This window comes from Podarcis melisellensis (genome assembly GCF_964234715.1).
Source record: "Podarcis melisellensis genome assembly, chromosome: 7".
NCBI lineage: Eukaryota > Metazoa > Chordata > Lepidosauria > Squamata > Lacertidae > Podarcis > Podarcis melisellensis.
This window is the reverse complement of record NC_138539.1, coordinates 87,008,797-87,029,161: the sequence shown is the minus strand read 5'-3', so window position 1 is coordinate 87,029,161 and position 20,365 is coordinate 87,008,797. Positions and strand designations below refer to the sequence as shown.

At 42.6% G+C, this 20,365-nt stretch overlaps 1 protein-coding gene and 1 pseudogene across 5 annotated transcripts in view; both read left to right on the top strand.

The window, feature by feature from the left end:
* Nucleotides 1-20,365, top strand: part of LOC309373494 (protocadherin alpha-C2-like) — a 181,751-nt gene that overhangs the window by 66,612 nt on the left and 94,774 nt on the right. The window contains exon 1 of one of the 4 annotated variants that reach the window (XM_081917751.1): nt 16,034-18,642. The exons of the other annotated variants lie outside the window; for them this stretch is intronic. Coding sequence (XP_081773877.1) covers nt 16,273-18,642 — 2,370 coding nt within the window. The 5' untranslated portion in view covers nt 16,034-16,272. Of the gene's footprint in view, nt 1-16,033; nt 18,643-20,365 lie in introns of those variants that run through there. 4 annotated transcript variants of the gene reach the window in all.
* On the top strand, nt 8,675-11,223 carry LOC309373515 (protocadherin alpha-6 pseudogene; annotated as a pseudogene). Its single transcript has one exon. The product of its transcript is annotated as a protocadherin alpha-6 pseudogene (transcript).

The following is a 20,365-nucleotide window of genomic DNA, read 5'->3' as shown; positions in this document are numbered from 1 at the left end:
AATCTGTTCTGGGTCCCCCTCCCCAACCATCTGGACCAGATTTGGGGAGGGTATTGAGGCACATGGTGGGGTAGGAGAGGTAGGGAGATTCCTACTGCATGAACGGAAGTCATTCTGCTCACACAATTATTCAGTTGAATGCCACCCTTATTTTCATAATATGAGCATTGACAGCATGTGACATGAGCAGATTAAAGGAAACATATCAGTTAATGGCTCTTACATATTACATGGCAACAAATCCAGATTTGCCTCCTAAAATACAGTGGTACAGTGGTGCCATCGCCGCACGATTTCTGTTCTCATCCTGAAGCAAAGTTCTTAACCCGAGGTACTATTTCTGGGTTACAGACTTCAGGTCTGTAACCTGAAGTGTCTGTAACCTGAAGCGTCTGTAACCTGAGGTACCACTGTATAATGCATGCAGTGCAAGGGTTAAGTCCACATGTCAATTTGATCTGCATGTGTTTGTCAAGACACATCATCATCATCATCATCATCATCATCATCATCATTCCACCTTTTTCTCTGACAGGAACTCAAAGCAGCTTACAAAAGCAGCTTACAGGTAAAAACAAGAATTGCTAAAACACAGGAAAAACAATAATTAAAAAACAAGTAAACATTAATAGAATTAAAACTCTATACATACAGAGAGAGAGAGAGAGAGAGCACATTACACCAGCCGTTTGATTATAAGAAGTCAGTTTCCATAGCTGGTTGGAACAAGAAAGTCTTCACCTGCCAGCAGAAAGACAAGGAGGGACGGAGCCAGTCTAGTTTCTCTAGGGAGTTCCAAAGTCTGAAAGCAGTCACTTTCCTGCGTCCACACCACCAATGGAGGCAGGATTAGCTGTGGGCTCCTGTTGATTGTACAGTGCTACCTGTGGCGGCAGCACAGCAGCAGCAGGAGGCCCCATTAGCTAAAGTGGTACCTCAGGTTAAGAACAGTTTCAGGTTAAGAATGGACTTCCAGAACGAATTAAGTTCTTAACCTGAGGTACCACTGTATTTTAAAATGATTAATTTTAGAAGAAGCTAAGATGAATTATGCAGGGAAGCAAAGGAAAATAAATGCAATTGTAAGAGAAAGTTAAGCACTTCATGCAAAAGTAAAAGGTTTATTAATCAAATGGGGGCAACATCTGATTAAAATACAGAATGTAATAATTTGCTTCTCCATTTCAAAATTCAGTCACAAGGGGTCACTGTTGCCTAAGGAAATGTTTTAAGAACAGAGAGAATTCATAGCTCCTCCCTTAGAGAGCCTGAAAATCCTGCCTGTGAGATTCACAATAGGGATATCGCACACCAGATGCAAGACTACTGGAATCTATTCAAATGATTACACCAACCCTGATGAGCTCTTTGGACCCTGCTCTTCACTTCTTCAAGAAAGGTGATTTTTAAAGGAGAGATGCCACTGGTGGGATTTGTGTCTGTATTTGCAATGGTTCCTTGGCAGAATCCTTCCGTGGTAAAGCAGCTGCTGCAGCTGGTTCTTCTCCACACAGCCTGGGAGATGGGGAGCGGCCAGCTCCATTATTCTGTGCCGGAGGAATCCCAGCATGGTACCTTTGTGGGTCGCATCACTCAGGATCTTGGGCTGGATGTAAGTGAGCTGGTGCCTCGGATGTTCCAGATGGTGTCTAGAGGACATGAAGACTATTTTGAGGTAAATGTGCAAAATGGAATCTTGTTTGTGAATTCCCGGATAGACAGGGAGGAGCTTTGCAACAAGAACCCTGTGTGCTCCATTCACCTGGAGATGATTGTGGATAAACCTCTGAGGGTCTTCCATGTGGAAGTGGAGATCAAGGACATAAATGACAATGCTCCTCTTTTTTCAGTAAATGAACAGAATTTGACTATTGCAGAATCAGGTTTACCAGGTTTCCGTTTCCTGTTAGCTGGTGCCTCTGATGCAGATACAGATGCCAATGCTTTGCTGACCTATAAGCTCAGCCCTAATGACTATTTCATTCTTGAATCGGGAGGTGATGAGGACCAGAGTAAATCTCCAGTACTTATACTAAAAACTCCACTTGACAGAGAGAAGACTCCTGTGCATCACTTGGTACTCACAGCCACTGATGGGGGCAAACCAAAGCTCACAGGCACAGTCCAGCTGGTGATCAATGTCCTGGATGCAAATGACAACCCTCCTGTATTTAACCAATCAGTTTACAAGGTAAAACTATTGGAGAATGCAGCTAATGGAACAACAGTTATTAAACTGAATGCTACAGATTTAGATGAAGGGATTAATGGGGAAATCACTTATTTTTTTAGCAATAATGTACCACCCCGTTTCACAAAGATATTTAGCATAAATGCCAACACAGGTGAGGTCAGAGTGATTGGGAAAGTAGATTTTGAAGACATTAATCTATATGACCTTCAAATTGTTGCAGAAGATAAAGGCAGTTTGCCTTTGTCTGGACACTGTAAGGTTCTCATTGAGGTGTTAGACATGAACGACAACGTTCCAGAAGTTTCTGTGACTTCTCTTGCTGTGCCAGTGCCAGAGGACTCTCCTCCAGGGACAGTGGTGGCCCTTGTCAGCGTCTCGGACAGGGACTCTGAAGCCAATGGGCAAGTGAGTTGCTCCCTGTGGCCCCCTGGGCTGCCTTTCAAATTAGCATCGACATTCAAGAACTACTACTCCTTAACTCTAGCAGAGCCTTTGGATCGGGAGCGGGTAGCTGAGTACAGCTTGGTAGTGACAGCTCAAGATCAAGGTGTCCCACCATTGTCTGCTAGCAGCAGCCTCTTAGTTCCTATCCGTGATGTAAATGACAATGCTCCAGCTTTCATGCAGCCCTCCTACACGGTCTTTGTGAAGGAGAATAATCCACCGGGAGCCCACATCTTCACTGTGTCTGCCTCAGACCCGGATGTGGCCGAGAATGCGCTGGTCAGCTACTGGATCGATGAGACACTCTGGCCCCTGTCAAGTTACATCTCAGTGCACTCAGAGAGCGGGAAGGTCTATGCTTTGCAACCCTTGGACTATGAGGACATAAAACTTCTGGAGTTCCAAGTGAGGGCCAAGGATGCCGGGCTGCCATCCTTGTGTGGCAACACTACAGTCCAGGTGTTTGTGGTCGATGAGAATGACAATGCGCCTACAGTGGCTGGGTCATCAGAAGAGACTCCAATTGTTCTAGTGGCTCCTGTGTTGTCTGGACACATGGTGGGCAAGATCCGTGCCCTGGATGCTGACTCAGGGTACAATGCATGGTTGCGATATGAGATGCATGAGTTGACCGCTGGCCCTTGGCGTGTGGGGCTATACAGTGGGGAGATCAGTACCACACGTGCCCTGGATGAGGTGGAGAGCAGAAGCAGCCAGACTCTCCTTGTGTTGGTGAAAGATCATGGCACACCTTCACTCACGGCCACAGCCACCCTGAGTGTGTCACTGGTGGCAAGTGCCCAGGCTGTGAAGACTGACACCCTTTCCAGGACAGGTGAAAGCTCAAAGCCTTTGGTGGACAATGTCAATGTCTACCTGATCATTGCCATCTGCTCCGTGTCCAGCTTGTTCCTCCTAGCAGTAATCTTTTACGTGGCCTTGCGATGCCGTTGCCAGGCGAAGGAGGCCATGGTGTATGGTCCTGGCACAGCCACACTGGTATGTGCCAGTGAAGTGGGCAGCTGGTCATATTCAAATCGCCACAGCCACATCCTGGCAGGTGTGAGCGGGGAGGCTGGAGCCAAGAGTGACCTCATGGTCTTCAGCCCCAACATTCCTGTTTTTGCAGATAATGGGGAGGTAAGGAATGGGAAGGAACTGCTCCCAAATGCATATGGAGAGGTGAGTCATGTACAACTATTAGAATCCTTGAAAAAACACAATATATTTTTATTCTAATACCATGTTTTTTTGCGAACTGAATGACAATTTCTGTATCCCAATTTAGGATCAGTCTTGATGCAATAAGCAATATAGATTTAAAATGGCAGTCTATACATGCAGAGATTGCTTCTACATAAACTAGAATAATTCCATGTTGGATTTTTTTGGGGGGTGGGGTGGGGTGTACAAACCAGGGTTCTTTTCTTTACCCTGATGCAATAAATTCTCCACAATAAGGAGTGCCCATATTCTGTGTAACCATAGGTTCATCAAAAGAATGCTACTGGACTCCTTCAGGGTGTGGGTTTGTCCAGTTTGCTGCCATAGGAAGAAATGGAAATAAATCCTTTTATCTTGTGAAAATATTATGGCCATGTACTGTATTTAGCAGCAAAAATATTTGATGACTACTTTCTCTTCTTTTTAAAAATATGCTACATATGTGCTGCCAGAAGGTTTGAATCCTTGGGTAGGTCCACCAGACATGTCAAGAATGTAGTCTTCCCAAGCTTTAATGTATTCTGTGGGAGAACCACCTGATGTAATTTTTCTAGGAATGCTCTCTGGAGCCAGAGCAGATATTGGCATGCTGTGATCTCACCTAGTCTCATGTGACATGAATATGTTTCAAACTGATTTTTCAGTTAATATTGGGGCAGTGCTTTTATCTGTCTCATAGCCAGACATGTTAACATGGTGTGTGGGTGTTTGTGTGTAGAAATAAGGATACATTTGGTGGTAGAGGAGGAAATAGTCCAATGTGCTTAAACTTATTTAATATTAAACAAATTAAAATCAATTAAGAAGTGTGCTAAGTGACCAGATACTACCTTGCCAATCAACCCAGAGACTCTATGGGTGAAAATTACAGAAGGCAGAAGAAGCAAGATTACCTCATAATGAGCAGTCAGCTAGATTTACCCACGTGCTTTTCTTTCTTTCTTTCTTTCTTTCTTTCTTTCTTTCTTTCTTTCTTTCTTTCTTTCTTTCTTTCTTTCTTTCTTTCTTTCTTTCTTGATATTTACAGTCAAAGTCTTTCCAGGTCTTCTCAGATTCCACTGTTTTCAGTGGCATCTACCTTCTAGAAGAAGCACACAGAATTAGAGTCACTCTTTTTTAATATGCATAGAAAGAGGTGAAAACCCATGCCTTGATTCAGCCAGGGGCTTTCCAGGAAGGCATGGAAGCCCTGGGGTGTTTATTCCAGCATTTGTAAATGAGGGGTGGAGTGACAGTGACTCTTCCCAGAGGCCCTGGGATGGAGTAGGACAACAATGAGGTCAGGGAACCTCCTAGCTCACTGCCAACCCACCCTCTGCACATGCCACTGCTGCTGTATTCCTAACTTTACAAGGCATCCACAGAGAACTGGTTGCTCTACGCATAATCTCCCAACTCTTAAAAGCTTTAATTGTCCTGGCTGACAGTTCACACCCACCCACCCTTTTCCTTCAGCGAGTGCAGTCTAGCATTTTCCCAAAGCCCAGTCATAGAGTAGCTTGCTTTTGTGGAATTCATTCATGGGTAATCTACTGATCAGAACAAATATTTGTACATTTAAAAACAACAACCACCAAACACCCACAAATAGATGTCATTCGCTAGATAGCCCATAAAGAGAAATCAAGTAAATGAAACTTTCAATGCGTAGAAGATAAAATAAAACAGATACATTTAACTGTATAAAATAACTTATATTGTCCTTCTACTGCCCATGCACCCATCAGAGTAGTTTACAGCAATTTAAAATCAAAATACAACAAAAATATATTACAATACATCAATAAAAAGCAACACAGTGAAAGAAGCATTAAAACCGTTTACATTGCATATTGCGTGCAACCCAAAAGGCCCACTTGGCTCGTTCAGAGTGCAATGTTCTGGGCTAGGTAGCAGTGGGTTTTCCAAGATCATCTGGTCAACACATGGCTGACATGAGAGGAATGCGAGTATTTCTGTTGAACCTTATGGAAGGAAAACTCCATATTGGAAGCTTAAATATGACTAAAGGTATAGAATTGATTGGGGAATTGGGATATCTATGGATGAAGATGGTCCATGGAAAATGTAGGGGCTGAAACAAGAAATGACATATGTAGTGCCCACAATGACTCTCACGTCAGCCTTGAACCCAGTTGGAGGCCTTGAGATGAAGTCCTACATCCATCAGTTGTAATATGATTATATTCATGGAACAGTTTTAGTTTGAAATGCTTTGTGAATGCTAAGTGTTATTATAACTGAAGAGTTGGGAATGGCCACTTCACACTTCGCTTTCAGAAGCAGCTTCATGTAATGTGGCCCCTACTGAAGTGATCACCAGCCTCTCTTTTTGTATTCTTTAGGCTTAGCTCTATAAAGTACAGCATTTTTTCTAGTTTAATCCAGAACAAGTGGTTTTAACTAGGGGAAAATGTATGAAATGGAACCCTAAATCTGAGCACCATTTGGCACGGAAATTAATTTCTGAGGAATTTATGACATAGACTACTTTTTATTTATTTAAATGAAGATTTTTTGGGGGGTGTGTGTGCATGCTTTTTCATCTCCTGTGTATTGCAAATTAGGCTGGATTTTTAAAAATCACCTGTAAAGACAACCCAGGCCCTAGTGCAGAGGTGGTGGCTGAGAAAGCAAATTTCTTCTTAAACACCTTGAACTTATTTTATGAATGCAGGGAAGGGTCTGGGAGACTAAAGGTGAGTTTATTTTCTTGCCATAGGCAGAATTAGAATTTAATGAGTATTAAGAGACAGACTATGATGAGACACGACCTGCAAATCCATCTCTTTCACATTCTGCATTTGGTGTCATCTTAAAATATGCATGCCAGACCATGGTCACAATTCTTTGAAGTGCTGTGTAGGGTATTTGCAGTATTTTAAAACATGCAAAGTATGTGGAGGAAAAATTCCTCCAAACCTCGTGAATTCCTCTGTCTGAAGAGGCATGACTGAAGTGTACAAAATCATGCCTGGTGTGGAGAAGGAGACGCTTTTCTCCCTTTCTCCTAATACTAAGCCGAATAATTGGAAATTCAGGATTGGCCACCACACAGTGTGCTGATGGGCATCAACTTGGACAGCTTGAAGAGCCGATTCAGCAAATTCATGGAGGATGGGGCCATCAGGGGCTAATACTCACGAGGACTATGTGCTGCCTCTGGTATCAAAGGCCACTTGAATGCCATTTCCTGGGAAACACAAGTAGAAGACCACTGTTGCATTCATATCCTGATTATATGTTTCCCTTAGGTATCTGGTTGGTCACCATGAGAACTGGATGCTGAACTAGGTGGGCCTTTGGTCTGATCTGTTCTTATCTAGAACCCCCACCTCATTTTCAGATTATGGAAAGGTATAGTATGTCTGGAACCATTCCAGCCTAAGCAGCCCAAACCTTTGTCTTTGCGCTAAACAGGAAGCCCTAAGGGCTAACAGAAAAGGACTGCCCTCTCCCTTCTAAAGATTATCAAAAGTTTTTCTCTAGTCCCACATGTTCCAGATGTTGTTGCCATTATCCTGATCAGAGAATATAAAATGGATGCTCATGTGAAACTTGTATTCATGGACTGATAAACCTCAGAGATATCAAAAGTACTTCAACAGAAGTCTCTAATGGATCAGAATTGCCATGTTCAAAACTTCTCAAGAATTAACTATTAGGAGATCTAATTCAGCAGTCTGACACTGGGCATCTTGATGTCTTCCTCTTGGCTAAAAAGGAGGTGATATTCTATCCCATTTTGATTTACTGGTATTTTTTTTTATAATCCCACGTTGCAGCTCTTTACCATGAGCCATCTATTGTTCCATGTTCCAGTTATACCCTTTGGTGTTACATAATCTGAAATCCATTACAACAGTATTTCTTGGTCCCAGAAAATCCTTTGAATTTCAATAAAAACATTAGACTCCCTTCTAAGCAATGGCGAACACAGAAGGAGGCAAGGACACCACAGGGAAGGAAAGAAGCAGCCACTCATCCAAGAACCAGCTTTTATTCACAACTTGTTGACAACAAAATGAACAAATTGCATGCAAAGCAAAGGAAGGAAGAAACATAGAAGCTAGCAAATATCCTTGGAAGGCTCATGCTTTATATGGACGTGTGCACAAAATTGCACTCAATTCCAGGCAGAAGTGGATGAGAATGAATTATTCTGCAGACCCTGAAGACATGCTGCCAATCAGAGCAGGTCATGGATAGACTGGATGGCCAATGGTCTGATTCAGTATAAAGCAGTTTCAAATGCCCAGTGTGTTTGTGTAGGGGCAGACCTTGTTCATGTGAGAGACACCCCTAACAATGGAGCTGGAAAAAGGGAAGCTGATAACATTTCAACCCCCCCCCCAAAAAAAAAATTCTACCAGAAAAGGAAAATAAAAAGGACATGACAGCGGTTTCACCAGGGAATGCCATGTGAATCTTGGCATGTGAATGTGAAGATGGAAGTTTTTCCTTCTGGAAGTACATATGGCACCTAAGAGTGTGCAGATGAAGAATGAAAACAGTGAGGATGCATAACTGACATAAAGGCGGAAAAGATTCCAAAAAGGAGCTGAGTTAATGGAATATAATAAAATAAATGAAACTTGAATAGAAAGACAAATGGAGGCTAAGGAATTTACCTGGAAGTAAAACTGTATCAAATAGTGTGTATTGGCACGGGATTATTAAAAACATTTACTTGAACACATAAAAGGTAATAAATAGTCTGATTCTCCAGTTCAAAACTCAGTCACAAGGTGTCACTGTTGTTTAAGGAGTTTTTTAGGAAGACTGAAAATTCAGAGCTCCTCCCTCAAAGGTGCTGAATATCCTGTCAAATACACAGCAGAGACATCAAACATTAGCCGCTATACCAGAGTCAACTGATCTATTAGCCATTGGTTTGGAGGAACGACTTGGACTCAGCTCATCACGTCCTCAAAATAGGCAAGACATTCCTGGGATTTGCATCTGAATTTGACATGCTTGCATGGAAGACAAATTCTGGAAAGAGATGTCTACTGCAGCTGGTTCTTCTCCACATAGCCTGGAAGATGGGGAGTGGCCAGCTCCATTATTCTGTGCCAGAGGAATCCCAGCATGGCACCTTTGTGGGCCGCATCGCCCAGGATCTGGGGCTAGAAGTGGGAGAGCTGGTGCCTCGGCTGTTCCGAATGGTGTCCAAAGGACAGGAGGAGTATTTTGAGGTAAATGTTCAGAATGGGATTTTATTTGTGAATTCCCGGATAGACAGGGAGGAGTTGTGTGACAGGAGCGCTGTGTGTGTTATTCACCTGGAGGCCCTTGTAGATAAACCCCTGAAGGTTTTCCATGTGGAAGTGGAGATCACCGACATAAATGACAATGCCCCCATTTTCCCTGTAACAGAAAAGCAATTTACTATTGCAGAGTCTAGCTCTCGTGATTCGCGTTTTCCTCTAGAGGGAGCCTCTGATGCAGACATCAGTGCAAACTCGCTCCTTAGCTACAGACTTAGCACAAATCCACATTTCAGTCTAGAGACAATAGAAAATCATGAACGTGGTGCATCTTTATTTCTTGTTTTAAACAAACCTCTTGATAGAGAAGAATGTGCAGCTCACCATCTTTTACTCACAGCAGTTGATGGAGGCCAGCCCCAGCTCACTGGCACCGTCCAGCTGATAATCAAAGTGCTAGACGCAAATGACAATCCTCCTGTATTTAACCAGTCAGTTTATAAAGTCCATTTATTAGAAAACTCAGAGAATGGGCTATTAGTAATTAAGCTAAATGCTACCGATTTAGATGAGGGAACAAATAAGGAGATCACATATACATCAAGCACTTTTTCTCCTGCAAATGGAAAAGAAAAGTTCGTACTTGATCAAAAGACTGGCGAGATTCACGTGAAAGGAAATCTGGATTTTGAAGACAAGAATTTTTATGAAATACAAGTTGAGGCTAAAGACACAGGGAATCCCCCATTATCAGGGCATTGCAAAGTTTTGATTGAGGTTCTAGACGTAAATGATAATGCACCTGAAATTTCAGTGATGTCTCTGCTGGTACCCGTTCCAGAGGACTCCCCTCTCGGGATGGTGGTGGCCCTGATAAGCATATCAGACAGGGATATTGAGGCCAATGGACAAGTGAGCACTTCCTTATGGCCACATGGAACCCCATTCAAGCTACTTTCCACCTTCAAGAATTACCATTCACTGTTGCTAGCTCAGCCCCTGGATAGGGAACAAGAGGCTGAGTATAGGCTGGTAGTGACTGCCCAGGATCAAGGGACTCCATCACTGTCAGCCAGCAGCACCTTGGTGGTGCCAATCAGTGATGTGAATGACAATGCACCTGCTTTTGCTCAGCCCTCCTACACGGTCTTTGTGAAGGAGAACAACCCACCGGGTGCTCACATTTTCACGGTGTCTGCTTCAGACCCAGATGTGGCTGAGAACAGCCTGATCAGCTACTGGCTGGACGAGAAGCTCTGGCCCCTGTCAAGCTACATCTCGGTGCACTCAGAGAGCGGGAAGGTCTATGCTCTTCAGCCCTTGGACTATGAGGAGGTGAAGCTGCTGGAGTTCCAAGTGAGGGCCAAGGATGCTGGGCTGCCCTCCCTGTGTGGCAATGTGACGGTGCAAGTCTTTGTGGTGGATGAGAATGATAACACGCCTGTAGTGTATGGGACAGAAGTGATTCCCATCTCCTTGACTGTTCCTGTGACTGCTGGACAGGTGGTGGGCAAGATCCATGCCATGGATGCTGACTCTGGCTACAATGCATGGCTGCGCTATGAGATGCACGAGGCAATCAGCAGCCCTTGGCGTGTGGGATTATACAGCGGGGAGATCAGCGCCGCACGTTCCCTGGATGACGCAGAGGGCAGCTACAGCCAAAGGCTTCTTGTTCTAGTGAAGGACCATGGCAAGCCAGCTTTGTCATCCACAGCTACTTTGAGTGTGTCCATGGTGATGAATTCCCAGGCTGTCCATGGCGACGCTCACCTTTCAAGGAAGGGAGGCAGTCCAAAGCCACTGGTGGAAAATGCCAATGTTTACTTGATCATTGCTATCTGCTCGGTGTCCAGCTTGTTCCTCCTGGCGATCATAGTATACATGGCGCTACGATGCCGTTGCCAGGCCAAGGAGGCCGTGGTGTACGGTCCTGGGACAGCCACACTAGTCTGCGCCAGCGAAGTTGGCAGCTGGTCATATTCAAATCGTCACAGCCATCTTCTGGCGGGCATGGGTGGGGAGGCTGGTGCCAAGAGTGACCTCATGGTCTTCAGCCCCAGCATTCCGGCCTGTGTGGAAAATGGGCAAGTGGGAGTTGTGAAGGAACCAGTTCCAAATTCATCTGAGCAGGTGAGTTATAAGAATTGATACTATTATCAATGAAAAAACTACTATGAAAAACCTATTCTGTTTTGGCATGTGTGACATGGTTGGGTATTTGATTTTTTAATAATTAAAAGCATTACTTTGATTCACACTTATGATTTTTGGTAGACTTTAATGAGAATGTTGCAGGGGTAAAGGTAGTGTTATTCTTATTTTATAGGCAAATGCCATTGGCCTCATTCCACTTATACCTGTGAAGATGATCTTTTGGATGTAAAAACAGCCAGTGTTTTTGCTGTTGTTGGGAGCAAGAATATGTGCCAGCATACCCCTGAAACATGCTTCTCTTTCTGTTCAGAGTATTTGGACAACCAGTGCTTGACTGTGTTTAATATTGGTTATTTGGTTTTTGAATTAAAATAAGGAACAGTGTAGCAAATTAGTTGTGGCCAAGTATCAAGCATTAACGAAACCTCAAACCATTCCTCAAACCTACACAGGAATGAAGGACAAGTTTAGATGATCCACCTTCAGAAAGAGGAGGCTCTGAATGGTTTCCATTTCATTTTTGGTGACTTTCCTCATGACATGGCAAATGGTTCTGTCAAATCCCTGGTCAGTTTGTGCCATCTCCCACTACCTAAAGTCCATTTAGGTCCTTCATTTTTCTGGAGTTCATTTTGGACCTTACTCTGTGGTAGATATAGTAACAAAGAAATTATTTCCCCATCACCATGCACATCTGTGTCCAGCACATCTGTTTATGTGGTGAGAGAGCTGCTTCATGTGGGTTTTCAGACAGATCTTATGATGCCTCAGCAACCTCTGGCGATATTTTTGCTAAGCACCTCAAGGATAAAATTGCTCATGTTTGTACTGATATGGCTGTGGTGTTGAGTTTAGTAAATTACCCGTTGTTCTATGGTCTTGCCGATATTGTGTAGCTGTGTTCCATTTATTATAGTCCAAGGATGCTGAAAGGTTGCTTGGGGTTTTAATTTAGTCATTTACTGTATTTATATTGACACCCATTAGCACAGTTTTTGGGGTGGCTCACAAAGGTAAAGTGATAAAATGCACACGAACATGCATGCAGCAGCAACAAAAATAGTGTGACTTGACAATTTTTGCTCTTTCTCACTTATAATATTTTCCCATCAAGATATGATGGGTATATTCCAGGAAATCGTGAATGTGTCACTGAAAGAGGTAGCCTGGGAGTAGCCACTGGGTACATCCTTTGGGTTTCTACACAATGTGCTTCAGATGTTGGTGAGGCAGAAAAAAAGGCCTCTCTTGAAGATCTTAAAATGTATGCAGGCTAATATGGAAGAAAATAATGTTTCAGACAACCAGGTCCACCCCATTTCTCCAGCTTGCCTTTCTATTGGCCAGGAGCTTCTCTGGCTGAATCTACAGTTTGTGACCATCTTCCAGTCCATTACTAATATCAGACACTAATTCTGAAGGCAGTTTCCTTGGATTTAAATGGAAAAAAAAGAAATAGAGTTGGGTGGCATCAGCATATTGGTGATAATGAACCCCCAAACTCCTGGACACCTGACCCAGCAGTTTCATGAAATGTGAGGAAACAATGTGGAATTTTGGTAGACACACCATAGGCCATTGGCCAAAGCCTTAAACAGGAGTCCTCCAGCACCATGTTCTGAAACTGTCCCTCTAAGAAGAAACAGAACTACTGTAAAACAATGCCTTCCAGTCTCATCACAGCCAGGCAGTCCTGAAGGATACCATGGTCAATAGTGCCTCAGCTGCAAAGGGATCCAGCAGAACCAACAGGATGGATTTTCTCATTTGATTGCAGAAATAATTTTGAATATAGTTTTTCAAACACACACAGAACTGGACCATTTAAGGAAACACCACAGACTACACGCCAAATTCACTTACCTGGGAATAAGTCCAATCAAACTACATAGGGATTACTTCTGGGTAGCCATTTAAAGGACTGCACTATTAGAGGCCCATAATCTCTCTCTAGTTTATACTCCTGTCTATATATTTTTGTGAATATACCCTCGCTGAATAAAATCTTCCAGTTTCCTTAAGCCTCCTTTAACCAACTTCCTTGCTACTGATAATAAAGTAAACGTAAAAGTATACATGAATTTATATTTGGTGTACGTGAAGTAAAAAAGGAATCACTTTGGAATATACCTAATTAAAATACAGTCACAACCACATTTAAAAGAAGAAGCTCAATATAAATGCCTGATTGAGGTCAGGAAGAAAGTATACGGTAATTTACAATAACTTACAAATATATGACAATTTACAATTTAATACACAGCACCAACCACTGGGTGTTGTTGTTGTTGTTGTTGTTATTGTTATATCCCACCTTTTCCCCTGACGGACTCAGGGTGACTGACAAAAGTGTTAGAAGGCAAATCCATTTACAGTTGTGTCTTCTTCATTTTCTATTACAGCATCACACCAAAACTAAAAGAGCCTCATAAAATAAAAAGAGGATGCCTATAGCTCTTGGCTAAAATTTTATCTTGCATTAAAACTGCTCTTCTCGGCTAAATTAACATTCCTTGCAGTGTAATCCTAAACATGTTTGTTTGATAGCAATAACAGAAAGTTCCACCACGTTGGATGGGGCGTACTCCCAGGAAATGTGCATAGGACTATAGCCTTAATTGATTCATCTTCCAATGAAAACATCTGTGCCCATGCTCACCAGTTAAATCAGTGAGATCTGGGCTGGATGTCTGAGCCTCTGAGGTGGTAGATAAGAGGGGTGTGCATGGCCTCCACGATACACCAAGTATGTATCTTGGCATTTTTGAAAATTCTGGTCTGTTTTTGAGTCGTGCTCTGTTCTCTCTGATTCAGTCTGTAATTTGGGTTGTAGCTGCTCTGTATAAAACAAGCCTCCCTGTTCAGCCTTCACTATAACAGAAAATCTGAAAATGGCTACAACTTTCCTTTTTTTTGGCCAAGGTGGATGAAATTTACAGGTGCAGGACCCCCCACCCCACCCCCAATGGATCAAGCCTGTCAAACTGCAGAATAGTTCCAGGGGCTTTTTGTGGTGGAAGTAAAAGGGATTCAGTTTCCTCCATAATCCCATTGACGTGTGTGTGTGTGTGTGCAGGTGTTTGCCTCTTGCTCTTTCTTACCTTAAAATAATTAAGAGGTGACTGACTGCTGTGTATTCTTGCATGCGTTTTTTAAAAACCTTGCAGCTTTACACATGCTTTTCCAATTCTCCTTATAATGTGAGGCTGTCTCCAACAGGGCCCTCAATGTTCTGAAGAACTCTGGAGATTTCTTTGCTAAAAACCAAGCAACATGGGATTTCCTCCCCACCAACATATCTTTTTTTAAAAATCACCCACTGCTGTGCTGTAACAAAATAAAAAGGAAATTCCCGAGCTCTTTACTGAATTATAGGCAACGATTTCAGACCCTCCAAGTGTCCCTTTGTTGTAGGGACAGTCCGGGATTTACAGCAGCCATCTCGGTTTCTGATTTGATCCCAGAATTGATCCTGGAATGTCCTGCTTTTCCTTAGGGTGCCCTTATTTTCATTAGAGAAATGTTGGTGGGTATAAACTTTTCTGGGACAAGTGGCATATAAATATTTTAAAATAGTAATAAATAAAAAAATAAGAGAGGTCAGCAGCAAGGCAGTCATGTGTACGTGCTGCAGTAGTGGCTTGGGAGTAAAAGCAGATATGGCTACTTTCTAATGAAACATGGTATATACTACCATTTTTAATATTTTTATATTAAAAAACAGACAATTATTTTTTTGTTTATTTTAATTCAAAACACAACCGAGGCCTAGATAGCTATCAGCTATCTTATCAATAACGCAAACATCAACTAGGGGTAGTTCTTCTTGCCCTTCTGCTTGGGGACGGTACAATTATTAACGAATTACTTCCCTAATACTGTTGTATTCTTTTTACCACTGTAGTGCATAAGTGCAGGAGGATGCAAAGAATAACTCAATAATATCCTTAAAAACTATTATCCTGTTGAATCTAGGATAGTGGGATTTGTATTTCTTTTTTATGAATTTTTTTTAAAGGGAAGGAACACTAATTTTCCAGTCAGTCAATGTGGTGTAGTGGTTAGAAAGTTAAGGGCACTGGGAATTGTAGCTTGGGGTGGAAACTATAGTTTTAGAATGCTTTGAGGGAAGTCACATGATTTAAATGTATGTTGTGTACATAGCCTTTGTCTAGCAATTTCTGTATTAGTGTTTTGGCTCTCAATGACCTTACCTGGCAAGATGGAATAGGCTGGGTTGCAAATAAATTATGGGCTGTGTCCCTAGTTTGAGGTTCTAAAATAATTTTGAGCTGGATCCAGTAGGGTTTTTCCAATGTTCTCTGGCTAATTTTTCCATGTGTCAGTTCTCTGCCTGTCACACACTGTGCCTTACTTGTGTAGAGTGATTGGGCAAAGAGAGAAGGCAGCTGGTCATGGTGGTTCCAGAAGTAATGCCTAGTTGATCTCTTGTGAAGGAATGGAGTTGACTCAGTATCTCAGACCTCTACAGTGTAAACTTCTCAACAGTGTGGTATGTCTTGTGATAGTAGCATAAAAGTCTTCTAGTGTAAGTAGTTGAAAACATAACCTGTGGAAGCCACAATACTCTGACTGAGCTCTATTTTGGATAATTGAAATCAACATGTACCCTACCTAATTGTTTGATTCTACAATGATTATTCAAAAGTATTACAACTATATACCAAAAACACACACAAGTTAACTTTGCAAGGAAAATCATCAGAAAATAATAGCAACGAACTACACATATATTTCAGAAGGAAATTATGAAATTAATCTAAGAAAATTTAAAATAAAATACCTGTGAGGCATTTATACCAATTGTCACAAGATGTCGCTACCCACTGAAAATCAAAATACTATTTTCAGGCAGAGATCAAAGCCCCTCCCAGCAATTCAGAAAGAACAAGAGACTGCAAGAAGCTCAGGGTGATGGCATGGAGACTGCAGCATAACAATTGCCTATTTCCCACCATTTTATGCTGACGCTGGAGAGTGGATTAATTTTTTTCCAAAGCAGGGATAAAACCTACCGTGACAATGTCTTTGAACCAATGCCCCCTGGTGAAGAGCTGGCTGCTGCAGCTGATTCTAATCCACAGAGTCTGGTTGATGGGAAGTGGCCAGCTCCATTACTCTGTCCTGGAAGAATCCCAGCATGGCACCTTCGTGGGCCGCATTGCCCAGGATCTGGGGCTGCAGGTGGAGGAGCTGATGCCCCGCATGTTCCGGATGATATCCCAAGGCCATGAGGACTACTTAGAGGTAAATGTCCAAAATGGAATTTTATTTGTTAATTCCCGGATAGATCGAGAGGAGATGTGCGCCAAAACCCTTGTATGCATGATTCACCTGGAGGTGATCCTGGATAAACCCTTGAGAGTCTTTCATGTGGAAGTGGAGATCAAGGATATCAATGACAATGCTCCTATATTCCCAGCTGCTGGGCAAACCCTGATTGTTCCTGAATCTAGACTTCCAGGTTCATCCTTCCCACTAGAGGGAGCTTCTGATGACGATATTGGTTCAAACTCTCATCTCAGCTACAAACTCAGTCCCAATGAGTATTTCACCTTGGATGTTCAAAACAATGAGAAGCATGGTGAGTCTTTAGTTCTTGTGTTAAAGAAACCTCTTGATCGAGAATTAACTCACGTATACAATTTATTGCTTACGGCCACTGATGGAGGAAAACCAGAGCAAACTGGCACAGCTCAGTTGCTAATCAGTGTGCTGGATACGAATGATAATGCACCAGTTTTTAATCAGTCTATGTATCAAGTTAAAGTTTTTGAAAATGCAAAAATAGGAACGTTAATAATCTGTCTCAATGCAACAGATCTTGATGAAGGAATTAACAAAGACATTATATATTCAATTCGAAGTGTTAACCCACAGAATTTAGGTGCACTGATTAGTTTAGATTCAAGCAATGGACAAATCACATTAAATGGAGAACTGGATTTTGAAAGCATTAAGTTAGGTGAAATTGGGATAGAAGCAACAGACAAAGGGACCCCACCAATGAAAGGACATTGTAAAGTCCTGATTGAGGTCTTGGATGTGAATGACAATGCTCCTGAGATATCAGTATCATCGCTGTCAGTGCCAGTGCCAGAGGACTCTCCACTAGGGACAGTGGTGGCCTTGCTCAGCATTTCTGACAGAGATGTTGGTGCCAATGGACAAGTAAGCTGCTCCTTATGGCCACCTGGGCTCCCCTTCAAGCTGATGTCCAACTTCAAGAATTATTATTCACTGGTGATAGCTCAGCCTCTGGATCGGGAGAAAGTAGCTGAATATAGACTGTTGGTGATGGCACAAGATCAAGGGGAGCCATTGCTGTCAACCAGCAGCAGTCTGGTTGTGCCCATCAGTGATGTAAATGACAATGCACCTACATTTGCACAACCCTCCTACATGGTCTTTGTGAAGGAGAACAACCCACCGGGTGCTCACATCTTCACTGTGTCTGCCTCAGACCTAGATGTGGCTGAGAATGCTCTGGTTAGCTACTCGATGGATGACAAGCTTTGGCCACTGACAAGCTACATCTCGGTGCACTCAGAGAGTGGGAAGGTCTATGCCTTGCAACCCTTGGACTATGAGGAGCTGAAGCTGCTGGAGTTCCAAGTGAGGGCCAAGGATGCTGGGCTGCCCTCCCTATGTGGCAATGTGACTATTCAGGTCTTTGTGGTGGATGAGAATGATAATGCACCAGCAGTGTCTGAGCCAGAGGAGGCACCCATCTTGCTGGCAGCCCCACTAGAAGCTGGACGTGTAGTGGGAAAGATCCGTGCCTTGGATGCTGACTCAGGCTACAATGCATGGCTGCGCTATGAATTGCATGATGCGAAAAGTGGTCCTTGGCGCGTTGGGTTATACAGTGGTGAGATCAGTACAACCCAAGCCCTGGATGAGACAGAAGGTGGCAGCAGCCAGAATCTGCTGGTAGTAGTGAAGGATCATGGCAAACCAGTGTTGTCAGCCACAGTCACATTCAGTGTATCACTGATATCAAGTGCTCAGGCTGTTCACACTGATACCCGGCTTCCCATGTTGGGAGTGAACTCAGGATCCTTGGCGGACAATTCCAATATCTACCTGATCATTGCCATCTGCTCAGTTTCCACATTGTTTCTGCTGGCAATCATTGTGTATATGGCTCTGCGATGCCAGTGTCAACCCAAGGAGCCCGTGATGTATGGCCCTGGCACAGCCACACTGGTTTGTGCCAGCGAAGTGGGCAGCTGGTCCTATTCAAATCGCCACAGCCATATCCTGGCAGCTCCAGCTGGGGAGGCTGGTGCCAAGAATGACCTCATGGTTTTTACCCCCAACATACCTATCTTTTCAGAGAATGGGGAACTGCAGAATGGAAAGGAGCTGGTCCCAAATATATCTGGGCAGGTGAGATGTAAAGAGAGTTTGCTTTCTTTAATTTTTCTGATGTGTTATCATGTGGAGTCACTAGCAACATAAAAAGTAAATTTTCCCATTGAAAGTTTCTTAGAGAATGAGATTCCTGATGTCACACAAAGCTGTCTTTTGGGGGTTATTATGATTAATTTTAGACAATTTTGCATTTACTTCGTACAACTCTGTTTTAAAGTGAAATTTGCAATACTTGTTTATGGTGTCACTTAGATAATGTGGGACTTTTTTGTTTTGCTGAAATGGGAAATTATATGGCGGGCTTAATTTTTAAATTTATTAATTCATCTCTCGATTCATTATTTTTCATAGCTGATAGATGGCTGAGCTCATTCTTCTGTCATTAACTGCAACCACCTAATAAGGCACCTAATAATTTTTTTATCCCTTTCTGTGCATTTTTGTTCTATTGATTTCAAGGCAAATTCTGCTCAAAGATTTGTAGACTTCAAAGCTTTACTTCAGATATTACCACTCTGTTTTAATGTCCACCTTTAATGTTCTTTGTAGCTGTCATAGCCAAGGGAGAACTGCTGTTTGCTGAATGAATGACTTATTGTGAATGAACACACATCCACTGACACACTTAAGTCTATATTAATTCATAATTTAGTGTCAATCTAAGACATGATTTGTTCAATTTGGGGTGTATTTTAAGAAAGGATTAAAATAAGGCAAGATATGGGAAGTGGAGAAGAAGGTGCTTAACTCTTTCCCTCTCCAGTTGCTTTTTCTGTTCCCCACTGTTGCTTTCTCTCTTGCAGAATTCCAAATGTACGTTTGCAATGGCAAATGCTTTTGGGACTCCATTCAGAGGGGAACATTTGGCAGGGAAGGCAACTTGGAGTGGAGAAGTGATAGATGGGGTAATAGTTAAGCATGCCTTCCCCACTCTGTGTCTTTGCTCAGAATTACCCCCTTAGAGATAACATCCATTAATATGGTTAAAATACAGGCACACCTCCTTTTATTGTGTTTCACAGATATTGCTCCTTATGAGTATATGGGTGCAGCTGCAGGCAGCCTGGCTGCTTCCAGGGAAAGGAAGCCCCCCTCCCCAGCCCCTGCCCCTCTTCTGGCCTTGGTAGTAGAGCTGTCTAGGGCTGGAGCTGGGTTTTCCCCCTCTTGCCCCTGCAGTTAAGGAGGCCTGGCTTAATAGGTGACAATATAGTGTAAACATAACTTCAATATGCACTGGGAAACAAACAAAAAAAGTGTGTCTTGCTTTATTGTGATATTTGCTTTATTGTGATATTTGCTTTATTGTGGTGCTCTGGAACCAAACCTACAATATCTTTGAGGTATGCCTGTACATTTGTTTGTTTTGTATCACAAATTTTTTTAAAAATTTTTTTTAAAAAATGTAACATGTAGTTAGAATCTTAGAATGAATTTGTATGGACAACTCTGAAAGAATATTCTTTCTTTCTTTGGTGATCACTTGTAGCCAAGTAAGTTTGTTTTACCACCACTGGAGAAGTTAGAAAGACTTGTCTTTTGTTTCCCATTCAGTTTTTGTGTGTGTGACCAACATTATATACCACCTCTAAGATACTCAACTGACACTTCTCAGCTGCTAGTAAATTACTAGCTTTCATCCATCTGGCCAGTTTCTGTTGGCTCACCAGCAATGGCTATTCCTTGACAGAGATAGCCTTGACACAGAAATCCATGCTCTGACAACCATCTGCTTGGATTA